Source organism: Macaca nemestrina, chromosome 12, assembly GCF_043159975.1.
Source record: "Macaca nemestrina isolate mMacNem1 chromosome 12, mMacNem.hap1, whole genome shotgun sequence".
In the NCBI taxonomy this organism is placed as follows: Eukaryota; Metazoa; Chordata; class Mammalia; order Primates; family Cercopithecidae; genus Macaca; species Macaca nemestrina.
This window is the reverse complement of record NC_092136.1, coordinates 60057826-60079469: the sequence shown is the minus strand read 5'-3', so window position 1 is coordinate 60079469 and position 21644 is coordinate 60057826. Positions and strand designations below refer to the sequence as shown.

At 39.7% G+C, this 21644-nt stretch overlaps 2 protein-coding genes across 2 annotated transcripts in view; both read right to left on the bottom strand.

Moving 5' to 3' along the window:
• The window catches only part of LOC105488673 (olfactory receptor family 56 subfamily A member 1), a 55561-nt gene that overhangs the window by 22356 nt on the left and 11561 nt on the right, over positions 1 to 21644 (bottom strand). The gene's annotated exons all lie outside the window — the stretch shown is intronic.
• Positions 807 to 1764, bottom strand: LOC105488671 (olfactory receptor 56A4). The gene is given in 2 exon segments (XM_011752948.3): positions 807 to 878; positions 880 to 1764. Coding segments are annotated over 2 exon segments (942 nt in total). The 5' UTR covers positions 1750 to 1764.

Here is a 21644-nt window from a genome sequence, read left to right as displayed (position 1 = left end):
GAACAGGATGGCTCATTCGCGCCTATGATGGGCAGTTCAAGGTGAGATAGGAACTATGATTATAACGACATGAAGATGAAGATGATGAATACAAGAACATAAAGCACTTCAAACAATACAACTCCCCCGCCCCCAACCTAAAAATCCTAAAACTTTGTCAACCTCATTTACAAACCAAAAACTGAAGAGAGAAAATCTAAGTAGAGAGAAAGAATGGAAATGCTGCCCTCAGAGAGGTATGGGAGAATTTTAGGAGCCAGGGAATAGCACATCTGTCTCAGGCGCCATGGAAGAGAGTCGGGGTGTTCAGGGCAAGGCACTCAACCCCAAGTTGTTCCAGGGTCAACATCTGTACTTAACCCAAGCCATGCCTTCATGGCACCCAAGCCAGGCAGCCGTCTGCCAGGCTGAATCAGAGACAGGAAAGGAATCCGTGTCATTTGCAGTTCAGAAGACAGGCTGATCTTTTTAAGGGCATTTTATAAAGTTTGTTTCTTTAGTGGTCAAACACTTCCATTCTAATACAGCTCCATTTGTCAAAGTCTTGGCAAGATTCTTCATTGCGGATTAGTTCAGGAAAAATTCCGAAGTAACCATAGAATCCAGAAAAGGGAGGTTTCCTTTCAAGTAACAGAAAACAAAGATTCACAAATAAATGTGTTCATTGTTGCCTGAGATATTGAGAACAGAAGAATCAGAACTCAGGCCAGGATTTAAAAGTGAAATTTCCTTTCCAACATAAAAATAATTCCTCATTTCCCAATTTTAATTAACAACTCTAAAGGTGGATCTAATCCTTTTTACTCTTATAACCTCTTCAGCAGGTTCTGGATTCCCTGCTTGATCTCCTTGGTTCTCATACCATAAACAATGGGGTTTCAGAGCTGGGGGGATGAGGTGGTGCAGGATATTGAGCAGGATGGGGACATCCGGAGGAATTGTCTTCCTGGCCAGGTTAGTGATGACCAGAACCAGCAGGACTGTGCTGAAGAAGAAGATGAGGATGAAGTGGGAACCACACGTGCTCAAGGCCTTGGCCACAGCACCCTCGGCCTTGATCCTCAGCACAACTTTCAATATAAAAGAATAGGAGATAATAATAAGGATAAGGTCAGAGCCCAACAGAGTCCAGCCTGCCACAAACTGGTAGAGCTGATTGAAAGTGATGTCATCACAAGAGAGTTTGGACACAGACAGGTTAGTGCAGATGCAGTTCTTGATTATGTTTCCCACAGAGTATCTGAGCCTGGCAGAAAGCATGGGAACAGGAAGAGAAACAAAGGCATTCCGGGCTATAACAAAGACCACAGCCCTAGCCACAAACTGGTCAGTGATGATAGATGGGTATCTCAGTGGATGGCAGATGGCCACATAATGGTCATAGGCCATGACCATGAATGTGCAGGACTCCATGGTCAAAAAACTGTTTATGATGAACATCTGGAGGAAGCAGGCTGGAAAGCTGATTGACCTGAGGTCAAACCAGAAGATGGCCAGGACCTTGGGGATGACAGTGAGGCAGAGCACTATGTCCAGCAGGGAGAAGAGGCTGAGCAGGTAGTACAGGGGCTGGTGCAGAGAGGACTCCAGCTGGATGGTGATCTGGAGGGTGGTGTTAGCCCCCATGGCCAGGAGGAAGAGAAGGCTGAGGGGCAGGGACAGCCAGTGCTGCCAACTCTGGAAGTCGGGGAAGCAGATGAGGAGGAATTCAGAGACTGGAGCAGCGGAGTCATTGCTGGGTGATGCCATGTAAAGTTTCCTGATCAATCTGGAGACCCAGGGTACCTTAAAATGTAGGAGAGAAGTACAGAAACATAAAAAGTATGTGTTCTAAACATAGTAGAGTGTGGGTTTCCACTGAGGCCCTGTATCTGTCCCAATAAAGTTTTTAAAATCACTGTCTTCATCTTCCCTTATATTTAACCAAGTATGTATCATATGTTTTATATTCTTAATCTTAATTAATCATATGTTTTATATTCTTAATTCTTAATCAGCCACAATGTTTTATATTCTTTATCTCATTTCATCCTTTTAAAAAATACTAAGGAGTAATTAATATTGTTATCTTAATGTTACAGGTAACAAAATAGAGATAAAGGAAAATTGTAAGAAGAATCTTCTACCACCACACAGTTTAAAAACCAGCAATCACAAGTATCATCTATTGTCATGCATTTATATGATTTCAGTACACTTTACTAATTTTTACTTTACAATGATTTTCATTCATTCATTCATACATTTCCCAACCCACTTATTCCAGTTCAGGGTTACAGGTGGTCCAAGCTTATCCTGGCAGCTTTGGGTTGGTTCCCAAAAGCTCAGGGAACCAGAACGCCATTGCATTACAGGGAGCACTCACACACACAACCATTCAGTCACACTGGGACAATTTAGACTTCAGCTGTACATCACTGGGATGTAGAAGGAAACTATTTGGGTCCCTGGAAAAAGTCCAGTCTGACATGGAGAGAATATGCAAACACCACACAGACAGCGGCCCCTGCCGGAAACCCATTTTTTTTCTTATCAATGTTATAATGACACAACGTTGTGTGAAATGACATTACATGAGGACCTGCTCTCATCAAATGAGCTGAAGTTCACCAAAGATGGAATAGAAGTCAGGGAGTGAGTTTTAGGCAAGTAAATTTATACAGGAATCCACTTACCTGGTAAGTAAAATTACCTGTTCTTCCTTGTGACCAGGATCCAATTATCCTTAGCATATGTAATTTACATTCTGTAAACTCATCTACTTTGATTATAGCTGTTTCTTTTGTGGGGTATCATTTGCTTTCCCTGACTACTAAGCAAAGAGAAAGAGTCCAGGTACTAAGAAGAGTAACAGCAATGACTGTCACAGCCAAAGAGATCGAAAGTAGCCAGGGAGTCATGGCAGGATAAGAGAGGGAGCCTAGCTTTGGAAGGCCAAGGCAGGCAGATCATGAGGTCAGGAGTTCAAGACCAGCCTGGCCAACACCGTGAAACCCTGTCTCTACTAAAAATACAGAAATTAGCTGGGTGTGGTGGTGCATGCCTGTAATCCTAGCTAGTTGGGAGGCTGAGGCAGAATTGCTTGAACCAGACCTGGTGGGTGGAGGTTGCAGTGAGCCCACTGTACTCCAGCCCAGAGACAGAGCGAGGCTCCGTCTCAAAAAAAGAGAAAAAAGAAAAACGAGAGGGAGCCTAGGAAGCATGTAATCAGCATAGCTACAATGACTGATCTTTCACCCCTGTCCCATTTGATAGGTCTTCTCTAAGAGGATTGAGGTGTCCATGAGAAGATATTAGAAGACTGTAGCTGCCAGAGAAGATAATGGAAGTATTCATTTAATCCAAGAACTTTCACCTTGAATATTCCAGATTTTCTAAACATAAATTATACAATATATATTTTTAAAAATCTACCCATTGTAGGGCTTTGAAACAAACCAAGAATTCAGGAGTTAAAACTGGAGTAGGCAAAATTATGTATCAGATCTGCCCTGCATTTCAATATCTGATTAGGAAAATGACTCAGTGTGAATTTGAGAAATAAGATTGAACTAATTCACCTTATCTGTAAAGCCTTCTCCTTTCCAATAATCTCAAGTATAGTTACTCTGAATGGCTTGATCTATTTGAACAAGTGAGAAAATAGTGTTTTCTTAGTTCCTGGTCAGAATGCTAAAGACAGCAGTACATCACATAGATTAAGCAAAAATCATTATCTTTTGAGAACTTACCTAATTAATAGAGAAAATTGACTTGCAAACATTTATAATGCAGTACAGTTGTGGCTCTAATAATGACAATCATAAAATAAGGAGGCAATATTTCAGATAATGAAGCAGGGTAATATGGTCTGAAAGTTAGCCTCAAGCAGAAAAAAATGACAATTCTGGCTCTTATACTGATTGTGTAAACCTAAAAGCTATTTCAATTCCATATTGTTTTCTCACAAATGAAATAGAATAAATGATATGTAACTTTAGGTGCTATTGTGGGAAGGAAAAGGGGCTGTCATATTCTGAAGTTCTGTTAGGTCTAAAGATGCAACAAGCTAAGAGCATCAAAGGACAAAAAAATAAAATGAGGTAACATTTCCTGGGTGAGAATAAGGACTGTCCTTTTAGGCAAAGGTAAAAACAAGAAAATCCTGCCTCCATAGATGTTAAGTAATGACTAGTAATGAGGCACTAGGGGCTGCTGGATCCCAAGTTCTTTGGGGAAAAGGAGGCAGGAGAGTAGAGTATCAAAAGATGTTTAAAGGGAAGCAGTGGCAGCCTTGAGAGGATCCTTAGAAGTCTGTCTGATAGTAGGCATTGTCACGTACACTGTAGGGAATCAGAATATTTGAAAAGGAACGTGATATGCAATAGATGGTGTCTTAGACCACTTTAACTGCTAAAACAAAATACCATAAACTGGGTGGCTTATAAACAACTAGCATTCAAACCTCATAGTTCTGGAAGCTAAGAAGCATAAGATCAAAGTGCCAGCAGATTCAGTGTCTGGCTAGAGCTCATTTCTTAGTTCAGAGGTGGCACCTTCTCATTGTGTCCCAACATGGTGGAAGGGGCTAGTTAGCTCTTTACCATCTCTTTTATAGAGGTACCATTCTCAACCATGAGCCCTCATAACCTAATTACCTCACAAAGGTTCCAATTTCTAATACCATCACCTTGGAGGTGGGAGGGAGGTTAGGATTTCAACACAAGAATTTTCTGAGGACACAAACATTGAGACCATAGCAGATAGGTCAAAGGGGAATCACAGAAGGTAGGGAGGCTTTTTGGAGAGTCCCAAATAGTTCAAAGGACAAGTGATTAAGATCTGAACAAAAGTAATAACCATGTAAATGGAGAAGAAAGGATAATTTTGAGGGGTGAGGAGTGCTACAAGAAAATTTAATGTAAGAAAGGTTAAGGGGACAGAGAAAGGCTGGAGTCAGGTATGCCTCCCAGATTTTTAAACAAATACAGGAAGACATATGTTCTTTTTGAGCTTCTTGTAGCACTGATAGATTCTTCCAGGTAATAATGTACTTTTAGCTTTCATAGTTACTTTGTAATTCCTTAATAGCTGGAATGATTTTTCCTCCCTCTGAATTTTCCTCAGTGAAACTGAGAACTCCTAATCTGAGAAATGAAGAATTGTTGGCCATCTGGGGCATTGTTTTGGCTCTTCAGTATGCCAACTCAATCAGTCCAAACTCATAGACTGATTATTCACAAAGGAGTGGTCATTGTGGTTATTCATTCTAGGTGTCAATGAGCAAAACATGGTCTCTGACCATGAGTCATTAACAGTTTGGAAAAGTCAGACAGATTCTGAACTAACCAAAATGGTAATGGAAGATTTGAGCCCAGCTATGATTGCCTAGAAGGAGCAGTCACCTAGGTTCATAGATGAATTCAGACTAGGGAAGAAAAAAAATATTATGACCTAGCTAGGCAAGAGGCTTGGCCTCATAGCTATGATGTACTTAGGGGTCTTTGAGCCTACAGAAGTTTTGATTCTACAAGCCATAAAATGACTTAGCCTCAGTTCTGAGGGAAATCACAGCCTTTGGTCTGTAACGCTTGTGCCAGAACTTAAGTACTGTGGCAAGGTTGTCATCTACTACACTAGGCCTTATTGAAAGAGTTCTATCTCATTTTCATACCAGGCTTCTGGATTCCCCCTCCACTCATCAGCTTCCTCTTCCTCATAATTTCCTTGGCCTCACCTTGAGACTCACCAGTTTCAGAAGGCTGTACTGCTGCTATTTCTTGCTGTTTTCTACAAGAGCTGCAGAGGCTGATTTTATGGACCCTGACTCCACTAGTCCCTTCCCTCCACACTGCTCACAAGAGTTAGTGCCATTATTAGGCGCCTGGGTCCTAGGGCCCTATGGTCCATGTCCCAGGAGAGTATGTTGTGAAAGGTGTTCAGCATTGGGAGTAGAGTGAGGATGAAAGAGTTCAAAGGCACTTGGGAAGTCTAATTAACGAAAATGGCATTATCTAGGTAAAATAAGCCAGACACAGAAAGAAAAATATTGCATAATCTCACATTATGTGTGAAATCTTAAAAAGTCAAATTCATAGAAGCAAAGAGTAGATTGGTGGTTTCCAAGGGGCAGGGAGAGAGGGAAATGGAGAGATGTCTGTCAAAGGGTATAAAATTTCTGTTAAAAGTATGAATAAGTTCTAGAGATCTAATGTGAAGTGTGGGGATGGGAATAATATTTTATCATATGCTTAAAATTTGCTAAGACAATAGATCTTAAGAGTTCCCACCACAAAAAAGGTAACCATGTGAAGCAATGGATGTGTTAATTAGTGTAACTGTAGTATTCAGTGTGATACACTCTATGTGTATCAAAACATCACTTTGTACACTTTATATATAATTTTATTTTAAAAATAAGACAGGAAAGATAGGAAGAAAGGAGGGAAGAGAAAGAAAAAGAAAAAGAAATCCTAGGAAAAGAAAAACGTAAGGTAACTGAGTGATGGGAATTCTTCTCTGAATACACCAGTAACAAAGAAACTGAATCAGGCTATTGTCAGCACTATAACTCTAGAGGGAAGTACTAGAGGAACATTCCCACCAATGAAAGGAGCATGAACCATGGCCAATTGAGGGGAACAGAGAGTGCTTTTCCTGTGAACCTTTCTCATGCAGTGGGAGCATCAGTGGTCTGGACCCCACAAATCCCTGGGAGTGGCCCTCTTCATGCTCATGGTGTCATGTCCAAGATTTTATCTTCATGGCTTTTCTGTGTCTAAATTTTTTGTTTCCTAAGTGTGGTTTCAGACAATGCAATTGTTAACAATACTCACTTTCCATAGAGCAATGCCTAGCATTGCTTCCTTGAAGAAACAAATGGAATGGTCACAAGAACAGTCACCACTCATGCACAATAGGACCTAGAATATAGGCTCTCCTGAAGAATATTTAGGGTCATGTGGGCTTTGGGCACAAGAATCTTGGAGAGAGAAGAATAAGTAAAGTCTTTTTCTAGGACTCACGGTTTCCTCCCCACAACTGCTGAAAAGGAGACATTCAGGCAGAAATGTAGATGGAATATAATCCCACTCCTTACATACAGTAACTGGCCCCATTTCTATCTTGCTATGTAGATGTCTGAGGTAAAGCTACAAGGACAATGGAAGCATCAAATAAAGTTAGTAGACATGCGAAATGAAGAAAACTATTTCATGAGTGAATAACCACTCAAGGAAATATATATTGCTAAGAGCATGCAGTTTAAACTGTGCAAAATATTCTTATCCTCAGAATTTCTTATAAATAAATAATTCCCCTCTTCTCTCAGATCATGGGAATGTTGGGAAGAGAAAATGTGACGGTTTTGTTTGAATGTTTGTTTTACACTTGTTTTACCACTTTCTGGCCGCTTCTGCTCGGGCAATGTTAGAGACTCTAAGAACCACAATTTCCTCATCTGAAATATGGGGATAATGAATCTTCCAATACGTGGTAGTTGCAAGGATAAAATTAAATTTACTTTTTCATTTAACAAACATTAATCTTGACTCTATAATCCACTAAGCCCTATACTACATGTTATAAATGCAGTACAACAAAGAATCATTCCTGCCATCTTAGAGAGGGAGACCAAAAGGTAACATATAATTACACCAAGGATTGCATTATCCTGTATTTATATCCTGTATATATCCTGTATGTATTTATGATCATAAATCTTCATTGAGATATTGATGGGTCATGTTATTCTGATTATTACCTGTTATTTCATCTAATCCTAATATTAACCAAATGAGAGATATATTATTATAATCCACAATTTACTGACGTAGAATCTAAGTAAGGCATGCTGTGAGTTGAATTGTACTCCTAATAAAGATATGTTGAAGTCCTAACCCTTAGTATCTGTTAATGTAACCTTATTTGGAAACAGGGTCTTTGCAGATGTAATAAAGTTGAAAGTCACCAGTTAACACAAAGACTGATACATTTCCAGTTCAACCACATCTTGAGAGTACATACCAAGATCCTATCAGACTCTACCTTTGATTTTTCTTTCCTCATGCCAGGAAATTGCCAAATTTTTGCTCCATTTCAGACTAATTTCTTCTAGATTGGCAAAAGTCTTCAGAACAAATGAAGCTATAAATCCAGGGTTTCTCTCTCTCGGTTTTTACCTGCTTCTAAATTTTGATTTTTTGCTTCTTAACTCTTCAGTGCTTTTACAAATATGTTTATGCTTGATTAATTCAAGCACCTTTTTAGTGACAATTTAGCTGGATAAAAATCTGATTATTGACACATAGTTTATACACACACACACACACACACACACACACACAAAATACATTATATATTTCCACAGACTTCTGATGTCTTCTGCTGTTAAGAAGTATATTGTCTGTCAAATTGCCGCTTCTCTGTAGTTAATGTATTATTTATCCGGCTCTATTCAGAACTTTTTGTCTTTGGGGTTTTGAATGCTAGTAAATGAGTCTAGATTTATTTTAAAAGTTATTCTCTTTATGATTGATTAAGCTCTCTGAATCTGAAGATAATTCAGCCATTATCCCTTTGAATGTTTCTCCTCCTCCCTATTTTCTACATTATTCTATGCAAATCCAGTTCCATCTATATTGAATCTTCTTTTTAAATTCTCTTTATCTTTTAATCTCCATTTCACATTTCATTCTCTTCCAAGCTGTATTGGTTTCAGATTAAGTTCTTCAACTTTAGCTCTATTTTATCGGTTCTAAACTAAACTATACCAATCTTTTGTAATTTGTCTTAATGTCAGTGCCTACATTTTTTTAGGTATTCTAGAAGGCATAGTTGCTTTTTTTTTTTTTTCAAAAATACCTGGTTTTCGAATAAATTAGGACTTCTTTCTCATGCTTTTTTACTCCATCTTAAATTTATTTAACCATTTTAAACATAGCTATGTTATAACTTGTGACTGATAATCCTGTCTTCCAAAATTCTGATATCTAATTCTACTGACTCTTGCTCATGCTGACTGTAATTTTGAAATGCTAGTTCATGATCAACAAAGCTATTTCTGTTAGGTCTCTTAGGATCACCCTAAATACACTGCTATGGTTTGAACATTTGGGTCCTCTTCAAATGTACATTGAAACTTAATCCTTACCTAATACAATAGTATAAGAGGTATAGCCTTTGGGAGGTGATTAGGGCATGAGAGATATTCCCTCATTAGGATTTGTGTTTTTACAAAAGAGCTAGAGGAGACTAGCTAGGTCCTTTTTGCCTCCTTTTGCAGTTTCACCATGTTAGAACAGTGATAAAATTATTGTCTTAAAAGCAGAGACCAGGCTCTCATTAGACATTGAATTTGCCAGTATCTGGATCTTGGACTTCCCACCCTTCAGAAGTGAGAGAAAGAAATTTTTATTCTTTGTAGATTACCCAGCCTCAGGTAGTTTGTTATAGCAGCATGAACAATCTAAGACAGGCATTTCATATTAATTTCTCCCCTTGGGATTCCCCAGACCATATATTATAAATACCAAATCATACCTACCTGAGGGATTTTTTTATTCTTTCTAATGCCTAGTTCAAGACAGAAATGTGTGTTTGTGTGTGTGCGTGTGAATGTGTGTGTGGTTTCTTTTGTCTCCCCTTCACTAAAAGTACAGACCTTCAAGATCCCTGGTACTATGAGTATCTGGGTGCCTTAATTTCATCTCCTCCCCTTGTGAGTATTCAAATTCTTATTTTCTGTATGTGTATAACCACTTAAAATGTGTTTGTGTTTTAAGCTGTGTTACTATAAAAGATTCAAAAAGTCAAAATGCAAACCCCTTTGTGTAGAAACCAATAAATGCTCCTATCACTGCCATAAATTCAAAGTCTATCAGTCTTATTACATCTCTCATCAATTTTTGATCACTGACTAGAAAATTACTTTCTTGCAAACATAATTGTGTTTCTGAGAGATTTTATATATATATATATTTTATATATATACATATATATGTGTATATATATTTTTTTAACAGCTGGGGAATTTTTCATGCTCCTTAGTCTGCCATGAAAAGGAAGTCAGGAATGCTCTTTATATGGAGAACAGCAGTCATATACTAATGTGATGGATGGAATAAACCTTCAGTTTGAGACATTAGAAAATGTTCATAAGTAATAAATTTTTGCATTTTACATCCTTGTTAGCTCTGTTCATGTAATTTTTCTCTCTTTCTCTGAATCAAGCTGGACAGGCAATGAATCTAGATACCTGTACTTTATCTGCCTTAGTTCAAAACATGTCCTGAGATTATCCAGAGCATTCAGTTTATCCTGAAAGTACAATCATGTGGCAAATGACACATGATGGCATTTTAATCAATGACAACGTTATGGGATCTTTGGGATGTTGCTTTTACGGCTAGAAACTTGTGACCAGTGGTGTCTTTGTCTGAGTTTTGCTTGCACCCACTCGGCTCGTTCTGCCCATTTGGCCTGGCAGGTTACACTCAACTCATGCTACTGGCCTGGATCCCACACCTCCAAGGGAGACTGGAGTCAGGCATGGAGCAGTGAGGGGTGGGTGTGAACGAGTGCGGGGTCTGGCCACGGCATTCAGACATGCTGACTGCTGCCACGGGCAGACAGATCTAGGTGCCAGGATGGGCACCAGCTCTCTGTGTGGCTGCAGCTGGACTAGGCACACTGCAAGCAGTTTCCCTGGCTGGCACCAAAGAACGTGGTGGTGCCCAGAAGCTTGGAGATACCAGCAACCACAGGGTCCCAAAGAGGGAGTCACAGCCCTGCCCAAGGAGCTCCGAGGTCTGGGCTCCCCAAAGGGCTATAGCTCTTCTCTTCACCTGCAATGTGGTGAGCAAGGAGCATGTTTCAGCCCTGCTTCTGTTACAGCAACTCTTTTAGTCTTGCCATTCAGCAGGTCCCGAGATCTTGTCCTGTGACAAGGAAGAATGAAGTATACAGACAAGTGGAGGGTGAGCAAAAGGAAGAGGAGCTTTATTGAGCAACAGAACAGCTCAGAGAAGACCTGGGTAGTTCCTGTCTGTAACCAGGGTGTCCTCACAGGTGTTTAGCTCCTAGCAGACAGGGTAGCTCCTTTCTGCACACAGGTCATGCCAACAAATTGTCAGTTGTCAGCAGAGAAAGTAGTTCCTCTCTGCAGCTGGTTGTACCAGCAAGTGTTCAGCTATCAGCAGAGAGGGTAGCTCCTCAGCTGGTCATCTTGTTGTCTGCAGCTGTCAGCAGAGAGGAGGCCCTAGAGTGGGTGGCTCCCCTCTGCAGGCAGGTCATCCCATTGTCTGCCGTTCTTAGGGGAGTGGGTAGCTCCTCCCTGCAGCTGGTCATCCCATCATCTCTCGATCCTCTTCTCTGCTCTGGCTGAACCAGGGACTTTTATGGGCCTTAGAGGAGAGGAAGTGTGCATGACTGGTCCATGGGCAGCTAGGGGCAAGCCCAGAAAAGGCACTGCAAGTCCTCACTCCAGTCCATCTGCCTCCTGCCACTGTCCATGACACTCAGGCTGATTGCACCAAGGGGCACCTTCAGGCCTGTGCCGAGCAACCCTCAGCATCTCCTTCAGCTTTCCCCCAACACTTCTCAGTGCCCAAAGTCCAGGGGAGCCAAGGTGGCAGGGCCTGTGCATGCACACACCAGCTGGGCTGTGATAGCACCCAAGCTCAGCCCTAACTCTGCTCTGAGATCTGAGTGGGTGCTGGGAGTATGGAGAGGCCATGCAGCAGGAGCAGGCACCTCTGAGCCTGCAAGGGCAGAGGGTAACCTTCCTCAACCCCCAAGAGTGCAGAGAGGCCCAGGTCTACAGCCCCAACTTGGGTGACTGCATCTGTGCCCGGGGGTGTGGGACTCCTGCCCAAGAGAACAGGGAGGTCCAAGTCCACAACCCTGATTTGGGTGACTGCAGCCACACCTGGGAGGGTGGGGCTACTGCCTGCTTCTGGCTTCCATCAGCTCTGTGGAGAATGCAGCCCCAGCCACATCCCCTCACAGCCTGTGGCAGGGGCTCCAGGTCCTTGCTGGGCTCAGACTGGCATTGGAGGCAGGGGTGACACCTCCACAAGCTCCTGCTGTGGTCCTGGTGGTCATGGGCAGCCCAGAACTCCCTCTTGTCAAGCTCATGGCCCTGCAGGGAGAGGGAGTTGTGGGGGGATTCTCCAGGAGCAGATCATGGGCCCCAGGCCCAGCTGTTGGGAGTGTCAGACCTGGCAGTCACCCTGACATGGGGTGGAATCTGGGGACACTGCCCCAGGTGGCCCTGCATAGAGCCTCTTCCTGAGGTGCAGGAACCCAGTGCCCTCAGCAGGGTGGGCATGGCACCCCATGTTTTGCTTGGGCCCACTTGGCTGTGCAGTCCAGGAACCTAGGGATCAACTCATTTTGTCTTCTGCTTCTGGCACATGTGTGCACCATCAGAGAGCGTAATAATGAAACAAAACACCTGTGGCTGATGCCCAAGCACATTGTCTGGGAGTTTGGAAATCACTCCTCCCCACTCATCATAGCTTGTGCCCATGTGCACCATCAGAGAGCCTAAAGACAGGCCAGCATTGTCTGTCACCACTGGCACCCACCTATATGTGCTACCTGGGGACCTGAGGACTTGCCTTCCCAGCCTCTCACCAACACTCCCAGCACCCTGTGCATGCCACCTGGAAGCAGAGGGATGCCCTGCAATCACTGCTACCACTGCCAACACAATGTATGCTACCCAGAAGCCCAAGGATCAGCACAAACAACTGGATCAGCACAAACATCAGCACAGCACTGCGACTATCAGTACCAAAACAAGCTGCCTGAAGGTTTAAGAATCAGCCCATCTCAACTTGCTAACACCAGAGTCCGTGTATGCTGCCTACTAGCCCAAAGACAGGAAAACTCAGCCCACTACTGCCAACACTGATGTTCAAAGCCCAGCACATCTGACATCATTGTCCTCAGCAAAGCCTGAAGTCTACAATAACAACCACAGCCTAAGCCACTAAGAAGAACCACAAAAACTAATGACACTATGATACAGTTTGGATCTGTGTCCCCCACCCGCCCCAAATCTCATGTTGAATTGTAATCCTTAATGTTAAAGGTAGGGCTTGGTGGGAGGTGATTGACGCATGGGGGTGCTTTCCATGAATGGTTTAACACCATCCTTCGGGTGCTGTTCTCATGATAGTCAATAGTTATCTTAAGATCCGTTTGTTTAAAAGTATGTAGCACCTTCTCCCTCTTTCTTGGTCATGCTCCTGTCATGCAAGATACCTGCTCCTTCTTTGCCTTCCTCCATAAGTAAAAGCTCCCTGAGTCCTCACCCGAACCAGATGCTGCTATGCTTCCTGTACAGCCTGTGTAACTATGAGCTAATTGGTACCAAAGAGTGAGGCCTTTTGATAAAGATACCTGAAAATGTGGAAGCAACATTGGAACTGGGTAATGGGCAGATGTTGGAAGAGTATGGAGGGCTCAAGGAGACAAGAAGATGAGGAAAGTTTGGACCTTCCTAGAGATTTGTTAAATTTTTGTGAGCAAAATGCTGATAGTGCTATGGATAATGAAGGCCAGGCTGAGGAGGTCTCAGATGGAAAACAGGAGTTTATTGGGAACTGGAGTAAAGGTCACCTTTGTTACCCTCTGGCAAAGAGCTTTGTTGGATTGTGCTCCTGCCCAGCAATCTGTGGAAATTTGGTCTTGAGAGAGATGACTTAAGGTATGTGGCAGAAAAATTTCTAAGCAGCAAAGCAAAGATGCAGCCTACGCTCATATTCATGGGCAAAAAAAAAAAACACCTGAAACTGGAACTTATATCTAAAAGGGAAGCAAAGCATTAAAGTTTGAAAAATTTGCAGCATGGCCATGTGGTAGAAAAGGAAAGCCCATTTTCAGGGAGACGTTCAAGCAGGCTGCAGAAATATGCATAAGTAAAAATAAACCAAGTGCTAATACCCAATACAATGGGGAAAAAATCTCAAAGGCATTTCAGAGACCTTCACAGAAGCCCCTTCCATCACAAGTTCAGAAGCCTAGGAGGGAAGAATGGTTTTGTGAGTCAGGCTCAGGGCCCTGCTGCCCTGCAAACCTTGGAACACTGCTCTCTGCATCCCAGCTGCTCCAGCTCCATTCCTGGTTCAAAGTGACTCAGGTATAGCTTAGGCCACTGCTTCAGAGAGTGCAATATGGGGTTGGAGCCTCACACAGTTCCCACTGGGACACTGCCTAGTGGAGCTGTGAGAACAGGGCCACCATCCTGCAGATTCTGGTATTGTAGGGCCACCAGCAGCTTGCATCCTGTGCCTGGAAAAGCCATAGGCACTCAATGCTAGCCTGTGAGAATAATGGGGGCTGAACCCTCCAAAGCCACAGGGGCAGAGCTGTCCAAGACCTTGGGAGCCCACCTCTTGCATCAGTGTGCCCTGGATGTGGAACATGGAGTCAAAGGAGATTATTCTGAAGCTTTAAGACTTAATGACTTCCCTGCTGGGTTTCAGACTTGCATGGGGCCTATAGCTCTTTTCTTTTGGCCAATTTCTTAATGCCTGTACCCCTGTTGTATGATGGAAGTAACTCATTTTTGATTTTACAGGTTCATAGATGGAAGGGACTATCCTTGTCTTATATGTGACTTTGGACTTTCAAGTTAATGCTGGAAGGAGTAAAGACTTTGGGGGACTGTTGGGAAGGCATAGTTGTATTTTGCCATATGAGGACATGAGATTTGAAAGGGGCTAGGGATGGAATGCTATGGTGTGGATGTGTGTCTTCACCCAAATTTCATGTCAAATTGTAATCTCCAATGTTGGAGGAGGGACCTAGTGAGAGGTGATTGAATTTTGAGGGTGGTTTCTCATGAATGGTTTAACACCATCCCCCTGGGTGCTGTTCTCATGATAGTGAATATTATCATGAGATCAGGTTGTTTAAAAGTGTGTAGCAACTCCCACTCTCTCTCAGTCCTGCTCCTGCCATGTAAGATGCCTGCTCCTGTTTTGCCTTCCTCCATGAGTAAAATCTCCCTGAAGCCTCACCAGAAGCAGATGTTGCCATGCTTCCTATACAGCCTGTGGAACCATGAGCCAATTAAAAGTCTTTTTAAAATAAATTACCCAGTCTTAGGCATTTCTTTCTAGCAGTGTAAGAATGGACTACTAAGCACTGATTACAACTGAAGAACTCCTAGGTAGACTACACTACTGTAAGCACCCAAAATCAAAGCTAAAGTTCCCTACCCAACTAACACTGTAGATACATGCACACACACACAAAAACAAGTCTTTCCTTACAAAAGTGAATCTTAAAAAGAAATGAAAACAGAGACTGTTACACCAAATGTGCAGATACCAATGTAAGGCAGCAAGAAATGTGAAAAAGCAAGAAAACATGACAACTCCAAAGTAATACAGTAATTCTACAGCAACGGATTCCAATGAAAAACAAATTTATGAAATGCCTGAAAAAGAATTTAAAAAAATATTATTAAAGAAGTTCAGTGAGATACAAGAGAATGCAGATAAATAATACAAAGAAACCAGAAAAGCAATTCAGAACCTGAATGAGAAATTCAACAAAAAGATAGATATCATTAAAAAAAAGAAACAGAAAAATTGGAACTGAATAATTCAATAAAATAAATAAAAAACACAATAGAGTTTCAACAATAGACTAGGTTAAGCAGAAGAAGTAACTTCAGAACTTGAAGACAGGCTTTTGAAAATAATTCCGTCAGACAAAAAAAAAAAAAAAATTTAGTCTATGGCCATGCCACCGTGAATGCACCCAATTTCACTGGATCTTGGAAGATAAGTAGGGTCATGCCTGGTTAGTACTTGGATGAGAGACCTCCTGGGAATATTGGGTGCTGTAGGCAAAAAAAAAAAAAAAAATACTCTGAAAGATGAAGAAACACTATGTGATACATGTGACACCAGTAAATGGTCAAATATTCAAATTTTAGGTGTTCTAGAAAGTAAAGAAAGAAGACATAAGCAAATGGAAATAAAACCTGTTTAACAAAATAATTGCCGAAAACTCCCCAAGTTTTACAAAAGATTTAGACATCCAGATATAGGAAGCTCAAATATCCTCAAATAAATAAAAGCCAAAAAAGTTTTCTCCAAGGTATGCTACTAAAAGTTAAACTACAAGTTAAACTACTAAAAGTTCAAAAAAAAAAAGAGAGAGACTTCTAAAAATAGCAAGAGAAAACATAAAGTCACATCTAAGGGAGCATCTATCAGATTAAGGGTGGATTTCTGAGCAGGAATCTTACAGGTCAGGAGAGAATAGAATGCTATGTTCAAAATGTTGAAACAAAAAATCTGCTAACCAAGAATACTACATTCAGGAAGGCTATCCTTCAAAAATAAAGCAGAAATAAAGTATTTCCCACACAATTAAAAGCTTATGGAATTCACCACCACTAGACTAACCCTATAATAAATGCTTAAGGGAATCCTATATCCGAAAGTGAAAGAACCTTATCTACCATTATGAAAACACATGAAAGTACAAAACTCACTAGCAGAACAGACACAAATAAGAAAGAGAAAGAATTCAAATGTCATCACTACAGAAAACTATCAAGCCTCAGTAATAAATATGAAAAGAGAAATAAAGGAGGAAAAGATATACAAAACAACCAGGAAACAGTTAACAAAATGGCAGGAATAAGTTCTCAGATGTCAGTAATAACTTTTAATGTAAACAAATTAAATTTCCACTTAAAAGACGTAGACTGGCTGATAAGATATTTTAATGACCCTACTATGTGCTGCCTGCAAGAAACTCACTTCACCTGTACAATAGATATAGACTGAAAGTGGAGAGATAGAAAAAGATATGTCATGCAAATTGAAACCAAAGGTGGACAGGAATAACTATACTTATGTCAGATTAAACAGACTTTAAAGAGAGAGAAGATCATCAATTCAGCAAGCAAATATAACAATTATATATATTATATATATATACACATATATATATAATGCCAATACAATAACAGGCAGAGTATTAGATAGCATTAGACAGATTATCTAGACTGAAAGTCAACAAAGAAAAATTGAGTTCAAAATCCACTTTAGACTACATTGAAATAACACAAAACATTTTATCCAACAGCTATAGAATATACATTCATCTCATCAGCACAAAGAACATTGTCCAAAATAGAATACGTATTTGGCAACAAAACAAGTCTTAACAAATTTTTTAAATCTTCTCAGATCACAGTAGAATAAAACTAAAACTTTGGAAACTGTACAAATAAATGGAAATTAAACAAGCTCCTAAATGATCATTGAGTTAATGAAGAAATTGAGAATAAAATTTTTTAAATTATTGAAACAAACAAAAATGAAAACAGAATATACCAAAAACTATGTGCTACAGCAAAAGCAATGCTAGGAGAAAAGTTTATAGCAATAAATGCCTATATCAAAAAAGTAGAACGATTTCATGTAAACAACCTAATAATGTACCTCAAGAAATTAGAGTAGCAAAAACAAACAAAATCCAAAAATAGTAGAAGAAAAAAATAAAAATCAGAATAGAACTTTAAAAAGTCTCAAAAAGACAAAAAAAAGTGAAAATTTGATTTTTTGAAAAGATAAACAAAATTGATAAACTTCTAGCTAGACTAACCAAAAGAAAAAGAGAGAAGATGCAAATAAAATCAGAAACAAAAAGGAAGATAGTACAATAGATACCATAGAAATACAAAATATTATCAATGACTACAGGGAACTACATACTAAGAAACTGGAAAACCTAGAGGAAATAGACAAATTCCTGGACATATACAACCTAATGAGATTAATAAGGAAGAAATAGAAAACCTGAAAATGCCAATAGCGAGTAATGAGATTGAATCAGTAATAAAAAGCCTGCCAACAAAAAAAAGCACAAGGCCAGAAAGTTTTACTGCCTTATACTACCAAATTTGTAAAGAAGAAATAACACCAATTCTTCTGAAACTATTCCAAAAAATTAAAGAGGAGGGAATTATTCCTAACTCATTCTGAAAGGCTACTACTACCCTGACACCAAAAACAAACAAGGACACAACAGAAAATAAAACACAAGCCCATACTCTTGATGAACATAGTTGTAAAAATCCTCCACAAAATACTAGCAAATCAAACCCACCAATACACCAAAAAGATAATACATCATCATCAAGTGGGATTTATCCCAGGAATGCAAAAATGGTTCAACACATGCAAATCAATAAATGTGATACATCATGTATTAGTCCATTTTCTCATGCTGCTGATAAAGACATATCTGAAACTGGGCAATTTACAAAAAAAATAGGTTTAATTGGACTTACAATTCCACATGGCTGAGGAAGCCTCACAATCATGGCAAAAGACAAGAAGGAGCAATTTATATCTTGCATGGATGGTGGCAGGAAAAGAGAGGAGCTTGTGCAGGGAAACTCCAGTTTTTTTAAACCAGCAGATCTTATGAGACTCATTCACTATCATGAGAATTATGGGTGCAGGAAAGACCCGCCCACATAATTCAATTGCCTCCCAATTGTCTTTCCAATTTAATAAGACAATATGTCAGGCAATAGCATAACTAAGATACTAAACCTGACTTCCAAACTTAAAATTCAAGTCTCATTATGCCAAAAGTGAATATCAGAAGGCTTTTTCTCAAAGAATTTAGGCACATTATTCAATTCATCACTCTGTGAATTCAAGGAGAAATGAGACCTTGATCCCTCTCTTGGCTCTATCTACAGGCAAACTAGCATTTACTTTTCCAGGAGTACGCACAGGTTTAAGGAAAGTCTCTCAACCTCTTTCTTAAACAGGACACAGTCTTAATTCTATCATAAGTATACTGGTAAATATAAGAGATCTAGTGACTGTTTCAGAAAATATATCAAGGTTTATTTTTTCAAGGAGTGTTGACTCATGTAGGTCTCCTTCCCCACCACACAGTAACAACAGCATCTCTTGACAGACCACAAGAATTCTGCATAAACTCAAAAGCTAAGCAGAAAATACATTGTTTCCAATCAAATACCAGGATCTTGACATAATCATAGCAGAATGTCAAGGCAGATTTCAAATATATGTTTGAACAGTCCTAAGCTAGGAACTGAAATTATTTGGCTATTAAGGCTCTTTTTTTGTTTCATATGAATTTTAAAATAGTTTTTTCTAGTTCTGTAAAGAATGTCATTGGTAATTTGACTGGAATAGCATTGAATCTGTAAATTGCTTTGGGCAGTATAGTGATTTTAATGATATTGATTGTTCCTATCCATGAGCATGGGATGTCTGTCCATTAGTTTGTGTCTCCTCTGATTTATTTGAGCAGTGTTTGGTAATTCTCACTGTAGAGTTCTTTCACCTCCCTGAATAGCTGTATTCCTTGGTATTTTGCTTTTTGTGTGGCACTTGTGAATGGGATTGCCTTTCTAATTTGGATCTCAGTTTGGTTGTTGGTGTTATATAGGAATGCTAGTGATTTTTGTATATTAATTTTGTATCCTACAACTTTACTAATGTTGTTTATCAGTTGAAGGAGCTTTTGGGCCTGGACTATGAGGTTTTCTATATATAGAATCATGTCATCTGCAAACAGAGATAGCTTGACTTCCTGTCTTCTTATTTGGATGGACTTTATTTCTTTCTCTTGCCTGATTGCTCTGGCTAGGACTTCTAATACTATGTTGAATAGAAGTGGTGAGAGAAGTCATCCTTGCCTTGTGCCAGTTTTTTAGGAGAATGCTTCCATCTTTTACCCATTTTTGGAGGTCAAAAGTTAAGAGAATATTTTAGAATTCCTTTGAGTAAAGAAGACTGATAGAAATCCAGCCTGATAAAAAGTTAGATGATGTGTATAGCAGTCCTTCTCAAGTCTGACGGCCTTAAGATAAGCATCATTAAGTAGAAAAAGAGTGGCATGGAGAAAGGGAGAAGACAATAAAGAAAAGAAAAGTATGGAAATTATGCCTAAGAAAATCCTTTGAGTGTGATCACTAGCACATTGAACTGACCTGATACAGATAGATCAAGAACCTATTAGGCCTTTGAGGAGGTTTATTGCCAAAGAAACACGAACTTGACTTTTAAAGAAAGTTTTTGATTTAGAATTTAAAAATATGTTGATCCTACGCAAATTACAATTAGAAAGGAGAAACAAGTTCTATTGTTTTACAGCACTAAAGGATGATAATAGTCAACAATAATACATTGTGTATTTTCAAATAGCTAGAAGAAAGAATATCGCATCTACCCAACACAAAGAAATGATAAGTGTTTGAGATGATGGATATGCTAATTACCCTGACCTGCTCACTACATGCTGTATATAACTTCATAAATACGTATAATTATTATGTATCAATTTAAAAATGCACAATTAAATAAAAATTTATTTAAAGTACTGATACTAATATTTTGTAAGTAGAAAGTAGGTTCAAATGCAGTGTCACTCCAAAAGAAGTCACATTGTTTGATGCTTGCTTCATTTAAGATAATGGGAACATTAATAAAGGCACATTTGGGATAATGGGAATATTAATAAAGGCACAAACCCCCAAAGGCAGATGGCATTAAAGAAACGATAAAAAGCAGTTGTCAGGACATTGAAAACAATGATCAGGAGAGTTCCTCCTAGAGAACACAAACAATGTGTAATCAAGAAACTTGTCCCACTCTCAGTAAGTAGAAATATTGCAATATCTGCTCCTAAAGTAGTCTCACATTACTATTAAGTTACTGCTAACTGAATTCTATGCTTCATTTTCAGTTGGAAATCATCTGCTCCACCATTAATAGAGAGATGGAACATCATTGGTGAAAGAGAAATCACAATGGGATCTGATGGAGAAGGCCACACGCATCTGTAGGTCTTGGATTTTTTGCTTCATAGAGTGATCAGACGAGAGCTTGGGTGGTCTCCCTTGGTAAGGAGGTAAGCATATTGCATATGTAGGAAAAATAGAAATGAAAATTTATGATCAGCTTTGCAAGCAGCTGGATCTATGTGAGGAGTCTGGCCTATGAAATGATAGAGAAAATGATGTCCCTCCTAGTTTGGGGCCCTAAAGCTTACAAGATCCTGCATATTCTTTCTCTTTCTGGCTCGCCAGCCAGATTTAAAAGCACCAGTGAAGTTCTCTAAGAATGCAGAACATGGAGGATCCATGTAATAAAAAAAGCATGGGTCCCTAAATGTTGATGTGGAGCAAAGCCCTCATGCATGGGAATGAGATGTGGATGAGAAGTAAACTTTTATTGTGTTGGCCACTGTGCTATCATTGTTATAGTAACTAACTTTACTTGCATTGACTAATTCAATGCTTGATGAGTTTTTGGTGTACTCTGCCTTTGATATCTATAATCTGGAGCAGGAAAAACTTAGGAAACTACAAATCTATTCAGTGAAAAATCAAAAATATACCTCAATCCCTAGACTCTGAAGTAGGAAAAAATGGGTTTATGTAGCAAAATGCCTTAACTCTCAATTTTGACTCTGGTCCCTATTCATTAAACGACTATGCATAATTTATCATTTTACTCAGTTGCCTCATCTGCAAAAATGGGAATTATAATTCATGGGCTATTTTGACAATAATCTCTCTAAAAGATAGTTTTCCTGTATGTTCATAGTGCTAATCACACATAAAGAACTCAATAACTAAT